We start from the raw sequence: 19,263 nt of genomic DNA on the forward strand, positions 1-19,263 counted from the left end.
TGCGGTGCAAGCGAACATTATACTATTAAAAAGTTTACCACGCCCGTTTGGCCAAAGTGAAAAATACGGACTTTAAATGGCCATAAACTCTACGTACGTCTGTCTTCATCCGTGCTACTATTCGTGTACTTTGAACTGCAGGGCTCAAAATGTAAGACACTTACCTCGGGTAGCGACTTGGCATACTTGAGCGCGCTGTAGCCCTTCAGGCTCTTCTCGCCGGCCAAGCACCGACAGAAGTATCCCCAGTATCCCTTGGTGACGTTGAGAAGGAACGTCTTGTCTGTGTCAAGAGAACCAAGACAAGAAATCAGTGGGCATAAAAGCCAGTGCGAAAAGGAAAATCTCTAGCTAGGGTCTGATTTCTGTACCTTTCTGTCCATATTGGAGCACGAGTTCGAGCTCCGAGCAGAACTTGTTCAGCGTCGTGCTGTCGTCATTTATAGCTTCGTCGTTCACCTTGAACTCTTCACATAGCTCTTGGATGCGCTCTATTAACGAAAAATGAAAAAAAGAAACAATTACGGGTGAGATAAATATAAAAGCACGGCTACATATGGCAGCACAAGGAGTGAAATATGCGGGTACACAACATTTTGTCACACTGTTGCGCAACGCAAGTCTGCATGACAGAAGGTTAAAGCCAGACGAAAATAATCAAGGGCTGGGAGTAGGATGAGGAAGAGGACAATCGGGGAGGTTGACCGAAAGATGAAAAGGAGATGAAGGGAAAGGGATCAGGGGATAAAGGTGAGGGAGAAAAGGGAGGTTGCGGCGAAAGCTAAGGGAGTCTGAAAGAATCAAGTGAGATCACGAGCAACGTCTCCTCAACGACGCATATTTCTGCGCTTTAAGCAGAATGCAAATGCATGGGACATTCCGGCTCAGTTTTGTGGAACAGCGGCAACCGTGGCCATCTAAGCGCATAGTAGCACTGAGCGAAGAAACATTGTGGCCTACACTTGGCTCGTTGTTTCCGTGTCTCGCTTGATTAGCACAAAAGAAACGTGAATCTTGCAGGGTTAAGGTTAGACGTTTATCTGACAAGCAGTAGCTAGTGCGAGCTTCTGTTTGGGCTGCGGTAGTGCATCGAATCGGTAAACAAGTCTGCCGAGACCTCGCGATAGCCAAGTCCTGCCACTGATTCCAGAAGCACGTGCCTTGGAAGTGTTTGAGCACGACTTATCTTGTTTTCTTCGAACAGGAGGTCAGTCAAGTGAGCTGAGGTTTACAAACCAAACTCGACGTCACTGATATACTTTATCAGCTAGCACCGCAGACTGACCTATAGGTTCGTGGCTTACACGCCACTTTCTTATTCTTTGGAAAACCGCAGCCCTGTTAGCGATAATCATCATGACGGCCGAGTACGCGCGGGAGCCCTGCTTTTGACATAGACTTTGCATGCGTTCAAGAGAACTTGAGCACTAACGTCGCTTGCAGATCTGTCGCCGCAAGCCTGTGGCCCGGATGTTAGGGGATGTTTAGGATTACTCAGCAAGCGAAACATGGCGTTTCCGTCATTTCCGAGGCCATACATGCATGCGCCATTTTCTTGCGAATCTGTACAGTCCGCATTCTCTGAAAGTTTAAAGTAATCTGGGGCCGAGCTGGCTTGCCGACCAGCATGACAGGGAGTATGAGCGCAGTAAAGCTTCCTTGTCGTGGCAAATCGGATTTTATTGCGCACTCTAAGTGGCCTATTGTATTTTTATCGAAGCAAAAAAAAAAAAAAAAAGCTTGCCGCGAGCAGCATTTGCCCGACTCTTCTCAGCCCTTTTATTCGTATCTTCGATAAGGCTCGGCTTGTCACGTTTTATTGGTTAATACTGTGCTTTGATTTCTTTATCGTCAGTTCGTTCAGAATGGCTACGCTAGAAGTAAAAAAAGAATAGGGTAAGTGGACGGGGCATTAGCGATTTTGTTGCTTTGAAAAGACTCTCGTCGTTGTTAAGAGACAGCCTAAGCATACTGATGACGTACACGCCACCAGATAGGCCATGCCATGAGCGCAACAAGACGCGGCAGAGACGGCGCGTCACCGGGAGCGGCTCAGATAAGGATACGAGGCAGTCCTATCGACCTTTGATCAGCCCTCGCGTGCTCCCGAATTCTTGCGGAGACGCCGCTCGCGGCTTCTGTTCCAGCTATCGCACGCACGCGCGAGCCCCTGACTCCAGCGGCATGAGCAGGATACCCCGGGAAGCGCGCGTTCGCGTGTCCTGGCGGCCTGTTTACAACACCTGGACGCCACAGCGCACCACTAGCGGCAGCGACGAGGCTCCATGTAATCCCAATTGTTTATTAATTGCAAAACATTTCTTTCGTCAGAATAGACAAAATTGCCCCCCTACCCGGGGCTATCCTTTCTTCCTATCGTTATCTACTTTCTTTCCCTCTCGTTGTCGTCTCCCTGTCCTTTTTCTCAAGCTATCCGCAGCTCAGGTTTCGATGGCAGATCCCGCGGCTAGCAGCATCTTCCAATTTTATTTTTGTTAACAAATAGACTGTCTATACGGTTGCAAGACACGCGGTTACGAAAACCAGAAGTTATGCAAACATTTTATACGAAACAGTTAACTCCGCATTAATGAAAATACATAAGCGTGAGACTTCTAGGGCGTTTTGCAGCACACCCTCTCGGTTGGTTCCGTACCAGCCAGGCTTTCAGATAAGGGACCGGCTATCGCAGCAGCGCGTGACGCTACCGCCCGATTGGGGCTTCCCTCCCAGCTGAAGCGCGCGAAAGCTGGCCTCGATGGGGCACGTGGCTTGCGATGGAAACAAAAGATGCTCTGGCTGCCGCCATCGCAGATTTGCCGGCACTGAAAGCTGCTGGGCTGAATATCGAGGCTTTCGCGTTGCTCCACTGGGCGGTTAAAAAAACGTGCTTGTGCAACACCGGGGCACAGTGAAACAGCTTTCGCTGTCCGCTCTTGGACAGTGCAGTGTTATATCAGTGGATTGGTGAAAGCGTTGTAGTGCTAACGAAGATACACTCCCTGAACTGTGACACGTGCAGTAGTTGATGGATACCGATTAATTTCGACCACATAATCTGCTATAGTATAGCTACCAGAGCACACGGTTGTTTCCTCATTTCATCGCCGTCGATAGGGGCCATCCGTGGCATTGCATCGACATAGTCTAATGCAGTCTTTGTTAGGAAGAAAACGAAATAAACAGGGAAGCGCCTGGTATGCTAAACAGCGGAAATGCCCATTCACAAAGCGAAAGACCCTTCGGTCAGCCCAGACCCATCTCTACTGTGTTTTCGTTATTGTCTCCATGTCGACGTTGCTTCTATACAGGATTAACGTCCCTTAGATTACTGCAAAGCCCATGCGGCAATAAAAGCTTCCTTTAATCTATAGGCTTTCACAGAGATGGTCTTGCAGACTAGCGTATTTGAATCGGTTGTACGCCCCCAGCGAAATTCGAATGCGACAACGAAGCTATGCGTAGCACATCCGCGCGATAAGAGGGACAATTGTTCCGGCCCTGCCGAGTCAATTTCGAGCGAGCTTTCAAGCGTCCGCCTCGGGAGTCGGTTTGTAATCACCAGCTTCGAGAAACTAAGAAAAAATCGGATCTAGAAGCGAAACACGGCAGCTGCATCTCGCATATTGTCGCGATATAGTAAAGACAGCGTCTAGTGTCTTATGAATACAACTGGCTTTTTTTTTGTGTGTGTGTGCGCGCAAAAGGAACGTGCACTAAATATGTAAATAAACGGTACTTAAGTTAAATTTTGTCCGCTGCACCTCTCTTCGAATGCGAGGCCTCGCTAAACTTGGCACTGACCTGCATATTCTGCTCTGCATACAGTTAATTAGCCGTTTTCTTGAGCACTTGAAAGAACTTAAAATCTCTTCGCCGCCAGGAGATATGAGACTGCTTTTTTGAAAGAGCAGACGGACGTTGTTTTTTTTTTTTTGCCGTTGATGTTGACTATTCTATTCCACTCCACATGCAGTCAAGTAATCGAGTAGCCGGCCTAAACACTAACGCGTGTTGAAAAGGCGGGCTCGCAGAAGAGAGGCACCTAATAGTTTGACTAACTAGTTGAATATCTTATGGCGGTTTGCCCACGACCAATGTCTAGAAGGTGCGCCAGTGACGCTGTTAACGAGTATTCGCTGGTCAATTATCGTTTTCTAAACAGTTGTTCTAGGATGAGAATTGATTCCGAAGGCGTATCCGCACGGCGCGCGCGAAGTACAGCAAGCAAGGAAAGGCAAGCAAATACTCCGCTTGCTGGCGCGAGTGACTTACGTTTGATGTGGGCCAAGGCCTGGTCTACGTGTACTCCAGATGCCATAGGAGAAAGCGTAGCGTCGCACTCATTGGCTTCGTCCTGGAAGACGGGACACCAGTGCATGAATGAGAGACCAGCTTCTCCCAAGAAGGTTTCGCTCGCGTCTCGGGAAGAGAGGAAATCGAAACGCAACTAGCGCTAAGCTCGGCTTCGCCTCGACTGACTGCCAGCTGCGGGGCGAGCTCGCCTAAGACAATGGACGGGTCGATGAAAATACAAGCAAAACAAATCGCCGCGGAACAGTGCACGACCGGTACAGTCCGGAACTTATCGCGCACAAGAGGAGAGCGATAACATTCCTGACGGAGGGCGCGCGCGATTGTGCGCACGGCTGATAAAAGTGGAGCACGTTACCGATACTGGTTTACCCTGCGGGAGGAGGGATGGAGAGAGGGGGAGGGTTCGAGGGCATACCGATCGCTGGCCTCCGTAAGGGGGTGACTCACCCTCGGAAGCGCGTGAGCCAGCGGACTTTAGCACGCGGTGCGCTCCGTGTAGTTGCGTGCAGTGCGTCCGAAGCCTTGCTGGTAGTAAAACCGGAGAGGCAGCCGTTATCGTCGCGAAACAATTAGCTACTCCGCATCCATTTCGAAGAAACGCGCGATTTTGAGTGAGTGCGACGCTGCAGCGGATTGTAGCAAAATGTGAAACGAGCATTAAGGCCCAGTTTCATGTTAAAAACGCTGCACTTCACTTGAACGAGGCAGATTTAGAGAAGTGAGGGGATGATAATGGTGCCCGCTGAATGCGTAGCTTCGTGGCGCTGCACCGAATTTCGGGATTCGACTGACGGAGCTGCTCCCGCGTTGCGAGCGAGCTATCGGCGCGGTCGTTCAGGTCTGCTTTTGAAGTGCAAGCTCACTGCCGTCTGCGAGAGAACATTCTCGAAGGACTTCCCACAAACAAAGCTCCCCGAGATGCTTGTATTGTTATTTTTCATGTTTGCTTCAGAGCGACCTTCTGCCTGTGTTTAGCGCCTACTGTGGGGCTAAGCCATTTCGCGGGATACCCACGATGCTATGACACATTAAAGTAGCAATAATGGGATTTATTTGTCTTTTTTTGCGTGCAATAAGCATCAACTAACAAGCGATAGACAAAAGGAAGCGGTACAGGTGAAAAAACACCGGCTCAAGTACAAGTAATTGCACATGTTGCCACAGCAGCACGAAATGCGTGAGTATTGTGGTGGCTTTGTGCTGGGTGTACTATATTGCATGTTTGCCTTTTGTTAGCTTATGTCGTTGCAGAGCAAACAAAAAATAATCGTTCGGTTGTCCCGACATTAGTATTTCCTTCTGCTTTTCTGCGTCCGGCTTTTGGGGACTACACTGGGAATTCTGTATGGCCTGCCCCTGGCAGCGTTTCGCCATTTTGGTTCTCATTCCCGGGAAATATTTGGGTACCATTTTCTTTGACTTGCCCACAGAAAACTCAAGTGCGGCTTTGTGCAAGACGTGTGAACTTAACACCGGTTGCACATTAAGGAACGGCAAAATCGTCGAAAAGTTGCGGCTGCCGACTGCGCGAATTTTCGCAACGAAGCGCAATATGTAAAGGCGCCGTAGTAAACAGCCTAAAAAAAAAACAAAAGAGCACGCACGGGCCATTGTCTAGCCGTCGTTAGGTAAACATAGAAGAGAAGGACAAAAAGAAAGCTCATGGTTTCCTATGGAAACGCACTGGAAATGACGTAGTTGCAAAAACGTTGCGCTATATCGTCAAGCGACATGTACGGTCGCTTAGTGATGCAGTCCTTTTTTCGAACGGAAAATTCTGGAAGAGAAAGGAATAAAGAAAAAGACAGGTACGCGCTTTCAGCGCAGGATGTTTGCAGAAACCCTCGGGAGAGAGCTAGACCGCGATTACAGCGACGAGTGCGGTTGTCGCGCTCTTGCGCACAATTGTGACGACGGGGGTCGCCGCGACAAACAAACATTGGAATGTGGGAAAAGTGAAAGTTGTGTAGCGGACCGCGGTTGAAAGCCAGAACTGAAATCGGGAGCACTTGAGTGTCGGCGGAGTGATAATGTCCACGAAATGCGGTGGCGGGCTCATTTCCATTCACAAGCGGGTATACGTGTTTACATATCGCGTGGCCAACACGTGAGGAGGACAGCTCAGCACACTTCGTCTCCCTTTGTCGACAATAACCGGTAATCCATTTCGAGCTCTAAGCCTAAGACCGTTGATGGAAGGCGCAACGGCAGTAAACAAAAGGTGCAAGATGGAAGGAGAGAGGGGGGGGCTTATGCGTGTTGTGGCTGCCCTAAGCCACTTTTTTTTGTTACAGTTCACAGACGTCGTAAATTTGGCCCTTCAAAATGTGCCACACAGATGTCGCTTTTTAGAAGAGCAGTACCAACTCACATGTGCAGCTTTTGTCATGACCAGAGCCCAGGGGGCATGCTTCGGACCATGGGGTGCGTGCGACCCGTCATACGTATACCCAGCGTTCAGAATTTCTTGAAGCTAAGGGGAACACAAGTCCACACCCTACGAAGGTTAGAACTTCCACGGAAGCTACAAATGCTCCACTGCACAATCTGGAAGAAAAGCCCTGGGCTTTAAACATTTAGCAAAGGCTATAATTGCAGGACGCGGCTACGAACTCTAAAGTACACTGTGTGTCGTACTTAAAAGGAACACGGTAACGGGTGGCTGCCCACGACAGCCGGCTAAAATCGGTGGCAAAGACGCATGTGCCTGGTGCAGCGCATTTTCGTCGGCTCTAGGCGGCAGCGCTTCGCGAAGCGCGGCAGCCAAACATTAACGTGTTCCCTTTAAGTATGACACATACTGTATGTTCTAAAACTAACCTCAAGTAAGATTTAGCGGCTCTTTTTGCCTAGTTATTAATTTGTTTTTTTTTTCGTTTCTCGCTGTTGATAGAAACGTTCGCTAGGATGGAACGGAATGGAATGGATGGAAGATAGGAGCGTCCACTTTGAAACGGGTTGGTGGTAATTGCCACCAAGCTCGGCTTTTTTTTCATTATTTTTGTTTAACAGGGTTGTAAATTGTCATTAAAATTCGTCATTTGCTTTCAATACGGTTTCCTACACTACCAACCTTATCTCCCCTCTCTGCTTTTGAGCAACCGATCTTCCAATCACTTTTTGCTAACTTCCACCGTGGATTGATTTACATGACCATTGTTACCTCTAAACCCTAGGGCCACAGGAAGAGTGACTGTGCCTGCATCGACATCCGGAAGGATACCATCAAATTTGAGTATGAGGTGTTCAATTGTTTCTACAATTGTTCTTACGAGATTATAAACGGATCATCTGGCGGCGCGCCTCCGTCAGTAGTCCATTTTCACGTTACCCCAAATATCCGAAGCCAGTGGACGCCAGTGACCTACAGCCTGTTCCCGGTCTCTAGCCAAGCTATGTACCAACTGAGCGCCAAACTCGAAATATCGTGCGAACTTGTCCAAGCGGTGCAGAGACAGCTACACTTTACAGCGCAGCACAACGAATTCCGAACATTCTTGAAAATGAGCCGACCCACGAGCCAACGAGCGCGTAGCTGTTTTCAGGGAGATTTTTTTTTTTTTTTTCGGGAGGGAACACGCACGTTCGTGACATGGGACGTTACAGGCCCTCAAACCAACATTCTTAACGGCGTATTTATTTGAGGGCAGCGATAGAAAGAAATTGTTTACTGTAAAGCAGGCACATTTATCAGCGTGTTTAGGACAGCATAAGACACTGTGCGTACGGGAGGGCATTAGTGGAGAGTAAGAGGATAGCATTTGGAAGTTGGTCCATCCTAGACATTTCAAAGGATCCCCCAAATTTTTTAAGTAGGTGCACCCTAGAAAATGGATTAAAGCGGATTTGTGGGAATTAGTGGCTAGACAAAGGTTTGGTTTGGTTTGGTTTATGGGGTTTAACGTCCCAAAGCGACTAAGGCTATGAGAGACGCCGTAGTGAAGGGCTCCGGAAATTTCGACCACCTGGGGTTCTTTAACGTGCACTGACATCGCACAGTACACGGGCCTCTAGAATTTCTCCTCCAAAGAAATTCTAGCCGCCGCGGCCGGGATCGAACCCGCGTCTTTTGGGTCAGCAGCCGAGCACCATAGCCGCTGAGCCACCGCGGCGGCGTGCTAGACAAAGGTAGTTTAGTGGGAATTAGTGTCTAGATTAAGGTAGATTATAGCGGGTTGGGTATGATGATAACCTTATGGTAAACTAATAGAAGGTAATCGAACATTCTAGTCGTTCAGATTTTCAAATTGGGCGGTGCTGATGACGTCAAGACCCTCACGACCAGCCAGGGAATTTCGCTTCGGAGAAATCCGGTGTTTTTTTTTTCAAGAGCGCAACCTAAACGCTATTGTATTAAAAAAGACACGTAAAACAACGTAGCGACGATAAAATTCTGGTGTGGAAATTGCAAATGGTGATACAAAAAAAGTTCCTCTCCGAGGCCAACGCGCAACGCCTGCACCCCAACGCTTGTACACCACTCCACAGAAAACAAGGAGCGGAGCATGCGTCAGGCAGTGATGGCACCGCCCGCTGGCACCATGCCTCCCATCTCGCCTCGCTGCATTGGCTTTGAGTAGCGGCAGCGACAACTGTCCGCGCGGGGACAAAACACGGGACACATTCTTCAATGTCGCCGATAACAATCTCCAGGGTACGCAAGTCGTTCCTTGGAGAAAACAAGCACAAAATTGAGCCGAGACTAACGACCGAGCCACTCCTGCACACCGCAGTCAGCTGCAGCCGCGCGGACTATTTTGAGAAAGCAAAAAGGGGATCGGCAGAGGAAGGGGACAGTGGAGAACGCCTATGCGCGGTCCACCGAGTAACGACTGTGCTGCTCGGCGATGTCTGCCCGCGCAGTGCCGCCAAGCGACGCCGCAGCCCTGCGCGCATCTCGATTCGGAGCAAAGGAGTCGTATGCAGCCTAATATTACCTCCCACCGGCCCTGAACAGCACGCGTCGAGTCGGTGCAGCTAGGAAGGGAAGATTGTTAAAGGGGTACAGACGCACAGTTTTTGGATGTCTGCTTTTTTTTTTTGCTTTCAAATAGGCCTATGGGCCTAGTAATCACGAAAATGAACACCAAACACCGGTGCGCAGCGTGATTAATTACAAATGATTTTTTTACCGACAGTTTCGGTTTCGGCCAGTGGCGGCGCTGAAATGCACCGTGACGTCACCACGATGTTTCAACGTGCTTAACTTCTTTCAGAACAAGAGACAGAACAATAATAATAAAAAAAAACAGAGCACAATTGTTCTGTCTCTTGTTCTGAAAGAAGTTAAGCACGTTGAACCATCATGAACAACCTACTACCCAATTCTCGCCATTTTTGACGTCACGGTCTACCGGCCAAACTCAACTACCACAATACTGATGACGTCGGCGTTTGCGGCATGAACTGGTTATTCCTGTGAAGTTGAATCGACATTTGAACTAGTGAACAACGACTAGGTTCATGGACGTCATGATAATTGGGGTCAATCACCTTGACGTAAATCAATGTGCTTGAAAATGGCAAGCGGCTCACCGGACAGAAAATAACTGAATTATTTTCCACTCAACGCCTGCGACTGAAATTTGCTACAAGGCATCTCCTTATGTTCATGAAAAAGATATTTCGGACGTGAGGAAATTAAGAGCCTGTAATGGTGTCTTAAAGAGGCCACGGAACTGGGCTTGTTGCTTCTTCATTAACCTGGTCCGAACAAGGCTTCAAGGCGATACGCAGAAAAAGGCTATCAGCTGATGCTTTTCTTCTGTTGATCTACATACTATAGCAACATCGCTGCTTTAGGGTTTAGCGGGCCCTTCTCAACAGTGTCGTTAAATGCAAAAATACCCGGGCAAATGTCGACATGATATTTTCAATTCAACATCGAATACGTATACACGTCAGTATGAAGGAAGCTAACAATCACAGAAACCAAGGAAAACAGCGGAGAGTATTCTTTCTAACTTGTGGTGTTTATCAATGGAAAATGAATGGACTAATTACTTTATCGCTGAAAGATAATTGATTAGCAACATATTGTATAGCCGGTCACAATAAGTTGGGATTAGCTCGAAAGGCCCGTATTGCAAAGCGTGGACTATCCTATGCGATGCATTGCTTGCGTATTTGTTCAGCCATGAAACAATAGCCTAGTTAACACTTAATGAGCTACAATAGACTACGAAAATGCCTTCTTACCAGAAAGCACCGAATAAGCTAAAATGTCGTTTGATACTGCTTTTTTTTTTTTTTTTTACGAAACAGCGTTACGCCCAGCCAATACTGCATATGTAATCCATAAGCAGTCTACTGCGATAACACAAAATCAGCAAAGCTAATTGCGCTTGAAGTGCGGTATATGTGTAATGTCTGCTCACGTGAGTGCTTACCAATGCTATTCGATATGAGCTTAGGTGCAGTGTATGACTGCTTACGCTTTGCCCTTTTCTGCACAAATCGTTGGTTGATAATTGCGTACTGCGCCCAGTCCGTACAAATGTACCTTCACTGACATCGCTAGTCAGCAAGTTAAAAACTGCACCAATAAGTGGACGAATTCAAAACGCACAAAGACGCTAAACGTTACTAAGTGACTATCCGCCGTGACTGTAGCGATAATGCGATGCTGCATTTTTCTCTGAAACACGAGAGCCTTAAGCGCCAGACCGCACGCACACGCGAAGCAAGCACCGGTGCTGAGCGCAGTGTAGAATTCCAAAATTCATTTGTGGCATGCAGAGATGGCTTGAACCTCATGCGGTTACAGGGCACAATTTTTCGGGCGATCAAGCACACCTCACTGTAGCCCCGTTAATGTGCACAAAATGACACCAGATCGGGTGTGTTATAATATTAACTTACAAAAGTCACTTGCGCTTGTAAATAAGTGAACGAACGATAAAAAAAAACCATGTTAATTAAGTGTGCAGTCATTGAGCCCAATGACATGATGCAAAAGGAGGATATTACGCGGTAACGTTAAGGGTCTCGTTCAGTGAAGAAACCGACGCAGTTGGCGTTTGCGTGCCGAGAAAATCCGGATAGGTCAGAAAGGTCAGCACGTCACAACCATATGACCTCGCGTGAGAAATTTAAACACGTACCGCACAACGATCGCACAGTACAACATTGGTGACGTCTCTACACAATTCTTCATTGGTCTACAGGATCGCGACGTCATTCCAGCACCATTACGTAGTTCCAATGAAAGGAATGCAGCGGAGCTCCGGGACTCGAACCACGAACCTTTAGGTCGTGGGCTGGGTGCCCTACCCTTAGATCACTGAGGAACGTGCATTCGACTTGGCTTTGAGTGCCTTGCGTCGAATAAAAAAATGAAAAGTAATAAAATAAACAGTGTCCGCGTCCGCGGAGTGGCACGCCCAAGCCCGCTGAAGGGACCCATTATAGCTATAGTGCCACACCTTGAAGGCGGAGCTTAAATATTCCAATTTTTTATACTAAATTTATAATCTGAAGAATAACTAGCATTCGAAATCCCTAAAAGCGACGAGGAAATAAAAACTGGAAAACATTTTTCGCTGTAAGCCATGCAAGATCTTTGAAAGGCATGCACCGCTTTCTTTGTACTTGTTCGTTTCCCACACATCCACAGCCTGTAATAAGAGCGATTACAACAGTGGCCGCGTGGAAGACGAACGCTGAGCGGACAGTGCGTTCTAATGACGCAATACAACGCCAGACGAGCGAAAGCGTCACTATTTGAAAATGCTGCCCCGAGACGTGCTACAAGGATTGCTCCTGGAACCGTCCCAACGCGCAACACCGCGAGGCCACCGGGTTCCCGAGACAAAGATGCTCATCGCCACGTGTGCTTGCGTCTCGCTTACAGGGACCCGGGGGTATTTTTGAAAGTTCTTCGTTGCAGCAGCTGCATGATGAACCAACGCAACAACTGAGCGTGCCATCTGAAATGCGCGGGGAGAAAGTTTATGCCGACCAGGACAGCGAGAATGAATGGTTTATGGGGGTTTAACGTCCCAAAGCGACTCAGGCTGCGAGGGACGCCGTAGTGAATGGCTCCAGAAATTTCGACCACCTGGGGTTCTTTAACGTGCACAGTACACGAGCCTCTAGAATTTCGTCTCCATCGAAATTTGACCGCCGTAGCCGGGATCGAACCAGCGTCTTTCGGGTCATCAGCCCAGCGCCACAACCACTCAGCCACTACGACGGCTCGAGAATGAGGGCTCAACTACGTATATGCTTAGACAGCCTTGATATAGATGATTGGGATGTATTATAAACCTGCATCTGTCCCATGCCGAATCGGAGGATTTTCGATGCGGCTGCTATTGCGCCTGCCAAATGCGAGATTTTATACAGAGCACTGAAAGTTCCTTAATGCATACAGGGAAATACGCGCATGCGAAAATTGCTTCAGTGCACGCAGAGGCAAATAACTTAGTAGCGCACTGCGAATGCTTGACGGATGTATACATGAATAGTGTATGATCTCCAGGTTTATACAAGTTATACAGAAAATTGAATTGAGCCGACAACAGCGGTGGATAAAAGGGAACATACTATGATGTTTTGAGAGACAGTACCAAAATAAAGGAGAACCTGGGGCCAAACCTACGCTGTACTCATCCGTTCTCAAGTGAATATAGGTAGGAATTCTGCCATGTTTTAACATTGCAACATGAGATTGAAGTTGGCTATTGAAGGACAAGAAATAAGCGAACACCCGGTCCTTAGCGTGGAGGCAGTCATGCATTTTTATAATGAGATTATAAGGCTCGGCCACATCCGCCAAAAATTGCCGGGGCCGACATTGTGGAAGAATGTAAGAGAAAAGTTTGCAACGAGCAGCAGTCGCTCCTTAGTCAAAACTTCAATGCATGTGGCACTGCATGCGCGGAAAGCTGAACTTCCATGCTGACATTCAGGGGGTCATTCTCACTGTGCCTTCATGATCCGGTTAGCGGTGTGATGCGAACCAGAACCATCGCACAGGTCGTTTAGCTGAAGCAACCTAGTTAGTGAATTTCTCTCATTTTCTGCCTATACCCTCTACTCGCCTTCCTGTTTTATATATTGCCACGAGTTTGGCAACTTGCATCCCACGCTGAGCCAACGCCACCTACATAAAGCCCATGTGACGTTCTCGCTACTCCAATTCGCACTCGAGTTCTACGTAAACATCTCGTGGCGACGCACTGGAAACGCGATACTTAGCTGAGCTTAGCAGTTGTGTGTTTCGTCGTCTTAGGAACGGCGCTGGTTACAACTACGTCTTTGCCAGTGAGTACAACCCGTGTAAAATTTCTGACCAGCTAATGAGCCACTGTCCGCTCCCTCGTTGGAAGCGCTGCGCGCGTCTTGCACGCCGGTAGCGTTCCAAAAAAATCATGACGTTCCGTTTGGTGTTCCTGCTTAATAGCGACGGCTCAGAGCAGCGTGAGCGGCAACTAAGGGCTTAGCTGCACCTCAGTCGAAGGCACTATACCTCGGTCCGGGACGCGAGTGTCCGTTGAGATTAGATTTTGATCCGATGCTTTCCCGGACATGCACTTAGTATTGTTGGGACCGCTGTAGCTGCTGCGCTCCAAAACACGCCAATGTAGCTATACATTGATAGTGCGCCCAATAAGTAACAAAGGAAAAGAATCCAATTGATGCGTATACCCTTCAGCCCTTGAGCCGAACTCTTTCCCGGAACACTTGCGGCTAGCGATCCCCTCGCAGAAAGATTGAAAGCGCGTTCGAGCTGTACCCCTTTTATCACCCAGGTGTTCTAGTGGCATTGCGCATGGCCCTTCGTAATATGCTTTATGACTCGGGCTCCGATACTGAAGAGAGGGCACGGGTGTACGTACACACACCCGCACAGATTGCCCCTGAAGTCTGTTGAACAAAGCGCTGCTCGGTCATCACGCCACGCCGCCGGATCGCTGACGCGCAGTACACGGCGAAGCAGTGCATCGGGCTGCTGCTTATGCGGAGCGGTACATACTAACGAACGAACAGCGGCGTCGGTGTGGCTAGGGGGGGAGGGCCACCGACGACAAGGGCTCGCGCGCCTGGCTATCAGCGCGCAACTGTTCTCGCAGAGCGCGCTCTCGATGGCGCGCGTGACTCCCGCGATAAGTGTGGATGGAACGCGAATTTGAAGCGGCGATTAGGACAGAATGGCGCCAGAAAACGACCTCGAGAGCACGCCCGCGAGAAATGAACGGCCGTCAGCTGCACTTGGTAGTGGTGTCCAATCAGAGCCGAATTTTAACTTGGTGGTGCGTAAAAGACGCACTGCTGCAAGGGCCCATTCCGGCCACGATTGGAACACCAGAGATTTTGGTTTGCGATGTAATACATTCCAAACACCAACTTTTTGCTCACGAGTGTACGGTGACTGGCAACAAAGGAAACTCGACACAGTGCGATTCTTCCAACAATTACTCAGTAAGTGTTACCAAGAGGCAATTTATTCTGTTCAGTTCTCTGCACGAATAATATCCAAACGTACTCTGCCGTGCACAGGAAAAAAAAATATTGTCATGGCAACTGCGCTTTCTATGAACTTCCGTTTTCCTGCTTAAACTAGCAATGAAGACTTCCCAGCTAGGCAGCGCTTCATTGCGCAATGCAAGCAACAGCGCATTTAAGATGACGCCGACAAGGCAAAGGTAAGAAGAAGGTAAGAAGAGTGTCGGCGTAGCTTAGTCTCCTCCCCTCTCTCCACTTCCGTACCTTCTTGCTATCCACTTACTGCCTGCAATACTCCATGTTTTACTCTATGCGTTCAGTCCCTAGTTGTCAACTGGTCCTTTTGTATTTTTGGAGCCTACTTGAAAAAAAAGCGGCAATGCCGGCTATCTGAGCACGGACGTGAACACGCTTGTCTAGAGCACGGAGCAGTCTTCAGCGGAACGAAGAGTGACATCTTGGCTCAGCTGCTCTATTTCTGGATAGTGCCGAGGCAATTTGCACGTATACGAGTTTTCTAGAGCGCAAGAATAGTCTCGAGAAACCAATACTATTTAAAATTTCGCTTCGTTTGCACCATAGGGCAGTATTAGAGCACTGTAGATAATCCTGCTCACGGCTTTACGGGTCTATCAGAAGTAAAGCGGAGCACACGAGAGTTGGCAAAACTGCTTCCCGGCGCGCTCTATCGGTGGAAGCGCATGCAGACAGCGAAGCTCCGGCGTACCCATCCTGCAGCTTGATGCTGGCTTTATCGCCGCGCTTCATTCATCAGTGCTCATCAGGGGCGTTTTGAATGCTTCATTCAAAGATTTATCGTTGGCAGGCATCGTACCAAAAGAGTCGGCCTTTGGCGGCTCGCGCTCTCTGCTTCTTCACGAATGCGACCGCTCCCAGAATGCACGCTCTAGTGCGTGCGTGGTTGGCGCTTCGCTTCACGGTTCTTCGACCACCCATTAACGGCGTGCAAGCGATAAATACTTGCATTAACATTAAAAGCGGCCCTACTAACGCTGAAAGAAGCAGCGCGGCTACGCCAGGTCAGATGTTAAAGCGAGAATCAAGGCTGCAGATTGGGTCCGCCTTACTCTCGATGTCTGAATGCGCTTCTGCTGATAAAGCGCGCTGGAACGGAGTTTTGCGACAGCTCGCGCGCTCCGTTTTATTTTCGGCACACCTCTACACTCATCGTAGCGCGCATGAACCGCAGTTATCACGACAACCATGCATTTGTCGCTCAGTCGGTAGATGACCGTTTTCTTTTACCAGAAAGCAATTGAAACGAGCTCGTAGTATCTCCTTATGAAGCGAGAGACCAGTTTTATAACGCAGAGTGCAAATGTTTAATTGCGACGCCAAGAGAAACGGAGCTAAAGTGCATTGCGTATTGCAGCGACGCTTTCGAGAAAACAACTAGCCCTAACGTTAGCTTAACGAACAAGAATTAACAAGGAAGTAGCTGTGAAGTCTGATATCATGCCACGGCCGCAAACTGCGAAGCACTTCGGTGCAAGTCCGACACTGTTTGTGTTGCTTCTGGTCTAATCACTCGATTGGTGCACATCGTTCTACCTAGCCTACGTCTGTTTGCGCTCGCTAACGCTAATATTCGATGTGGTCTGCAGAATTTCTGACGTCCGTGGGTTCGTATCTTCTCCATGAGGTGCTTGAATACTCCATTAGGCTTAACAGTGAAGAACACGCTTGAGCGAATGCTTCCGATATATCGCTAATAACACGAGGCGCAGAAGGCTTCTCGTAAGTCCAAGGTACGCAATGCACGTATAAACGAAGACAGCGACACAACGGTCCTGGAGGACTGGTCGCTTCAGTATTCGGACCACGGGCTACTTGAAGCGGACAAACAGCGCACAGAGTCCAGTATTTCTGCAAACGTTTACGGGCTAATCAGTTCGATGTGGCAACGCCTCGATGACTAGCCTGGCATGTGGTTGCAGTTTAACGCAAAGATTGTAAATCACGAAATAGAAACTCCTTGATACGGTATCCGCCTCATCGTTCACCGCTAAGTCTCAGTAACCAGGGAACCCGAAACCATCAAAACTCGAAGGTTGTTCATAGTGCACGACACAGTTGAACAGGGCTCGTTCGGCGCTTACCCTATCAAGATGTGTGGGTATCCGCAGCCAACGAGCAGCACACGGATGCGGAGCAGATGCGAGCCTTGAGGTGAAGTCGGCCGCAGCAGTAGCAGTAGCCTTGCGGCCGGGCGCGTGCAGGCAAGAAGGAAGCTGTTCCTCTCACGGGTTCACCACGGTGCACGCTAATCGGAATGGAACTCTCTTGAGGAGGCAAATCACCACCTCCGCACCGGCCAAAGATCAGACTGCAATGTGCCGTGCCAGACCCGTCGGACGGCGCTTTTCTTCTGCGCCAGGCACTGACTGCGCCGCGCGGCGGGCCAGTCACACGGGCAGCATCATCGCCGCCCGCCGCTGCTTGCGTCACATGCGCCGAACTTCGTCGCAGTTCGCCCAGGAGGCGGCGGCGGCTGGCTCCAGCCCGGGCCAAGAACCCACACGAAATCTATCCAGGAATAGATCCCCCGTCCCCCTCCCGACAGCCTTTCTCTATCGTCAAGGCGGTTCCGCACCCCCAAACCCTTTCCTACCCTCCTCACCATTGCCTGGCTTTCTTCTAGCCTCGCGAAGCACTCTCCTTCTACGCCTTGCCGAATTTCTGGTTCCTTCGTTTCGTCTTTTCGTTGTGCCGCGCGAGCACTTTCATGTTCCAGCGTTTTCCTTCGCTGCTCTTTCCCTCTTCTCTCTCCCCCTCGCCAGCTACCTCATCCCGGTCTTGAGACTTTCGGTTCTTTTGTTTTCGTGTTCTTCCCCTTTCCTCTTTGTTGTTTTCGACTTGGTGAGACGTGACGTCAGGCTGGCGCGCAGCTGTCTTTCGTCCGGGGGTTGCGCTCCGCAGTTTAGCCCTCACTCAGCCGCTCTCCTCTCTCCTCGGTCTCGCACAGTATTATTGTCATTGCGAAGACCGGTAGCAACAATGGCTTTGCTTCCGATCCCGCATCGAACGGCGCAGCCAAACGCTGAGTCACTGCTTTCAACTTGCGCCGCTTCTCTGAGAGCATTACTAGACAGTCCTTTCTTTTTGGCTAACGGCGCATTTCTTTTAGGTTACTATATTCACAGCTAAATTGTTGCCTCCGCATCCTGCAGGGCTTTAGATTTTAGCCTCTGAAAGGGCCTTTAAAAGCTTTTTGAGCAGCGTTTTAAGAAGTCGGCATTTTGTTAGATAACTTGTTAACAAATACGTCAGGGAAACTTCAGCGCTCTACGCAGGGTGGAAAATTACTTGCCATGCGGGGGATGAAGGAGGCCAATCTTTTGAGATTGGTTCAGGCTTTCGTCATAAGCCGTGTGCCATACGTTGCCCCCCCATCTGAAACTGAGCAGAGCACAAAAGGACAAAATTGTAATCATAATCGGAAAAGGGATCAACACCGCACTAGGTTTTCCTCCGAACACTTCAACGGTTAGGTGCCTTCAACACTCTGAATGAGCTCATAGAAGCCGCCACGGTGTCGCAGCATCAAAGACTTTCAAGTGGAAGAAAAATGATGGAGCGCCACGGGTTCGAACCTTCGGAGTGTTCGAAGCCGACAGATAACGTACCGAGAGCAACTACGGATAGACTCAAAATTCCACCGCTGCCATATAACATGCGTCCGGTATCTCACGAATGCAGACACAAAGACAGGGATGCAGCCGAACAGGCCATATTTGAAGGTATAGATCCGGTATTCTCTACATGGACGCTTGTGAATACGATAGCAAGGCAGTACACAGCGGCAGTGGTTCGTGAGAGTGGAGACCCGGTCTCGTGCAGCACCGTTAAAAGCGTAAGATGTTGCCGTTGCTCTAATAACACAAAACGGTGCAAGGGTGATAATGACTCTAAGGCAGCCATTAATAATTATGATATGGGCAGAATCTATGCTGCAGCCGCCAAAATGCTGAGAGAAGGGCAAGTACCATCCGGGCAAATCTCACGGATCTGGTTCCCAGCTCATCGGGGCCTAAGGGGGAACGACACGGCGCACACGATCGCCCGAGGGCTCACCTTCCGGTCGATCGCCGCTGACGCACCGCCTCCACGCGAGGAAACCCCTCCCTTCGGGTGATGAAGTCAGAACATTCCACGAAATAATTTCTCATTATAAGCTCTGTCGTAGACTTATCAAGCAGCGGATAAACAGCTCAGCAGAAGAGAGGAAATCATGTGGAGGAAATTGCACACCGAGTTGTTCCCAAACCCTCAACTGTACAGCAAATGGCATCCGGACGCACTGCAACAGCATTACAGATCTAGTCCACACGGTCTGAACCTACCCTTCCTATAACGGCCTGAATAGAAATTTAGAATCCTGGCAGATCTTATCACTCAACCATGAAGCCTAAGAGCAACAGAAAGTGATCGGTCTCACCTTGACCACCGCAGAGTCTCAAGGGATTTCGGCCGACG

The 19,263-nt window shown here is 49.1% G+C and overlaps 1 protein-coding gene across 3 annotated transcripts in view; it reads right to left on the reverse strand.

The window, feature by feature from the left end:
- LOC149339739 (uncharacterized) overlaps positions 1-17,259 on the reverse strand; it is a 31,858-nt gene extending 14,599 nt beyond the window's left edge. Inside the window, exons 1-4 of one of the 3 annotated variants that reach the window (XM_089548415.1) lie at positions 16,887-17,259; positions 4,276-4,357; positions 372-491; positions 165-283 (exon numbers count right to left, since the gene is read on the reverse strand). In XM_089548415.1, coding sequence (XP_089404541.1) covers positions 165-283; positions 372-491; positions 4,276-4,321 — 285 coding nt within the window. In that variant the 5' untranslated portion in view covers positions 4,322-4,357; positions 16,887-17,259. Of the gene's footprint in view, positions 1-164; positions 284-371; positions 492-4,275; positions 4,865-16,886 lie in introns of those variants that run through there. The other 2 variants (XM_089548414.1, XM_089548416.1) reach the window with 2 other exon arrangements.
- Between the last annotated feature and the right edge of the window lie 2,004 nt (positions 17,260-19,263).

Source organism: Amblyomma mixtum, chromosome 6 (assembly GCF_055824585.1).
Source record: "Amblyomma mixtum isolate Tamu chromosome 6, ASM5582458v1, whole genome shotgun sequence".
Lineage (NCBI taxonomy): Eukaryota > Metazoa > Arthropoda > Arachnida > Ixodida > Ixodidae > Amblyomma > Amblyomma mixtum.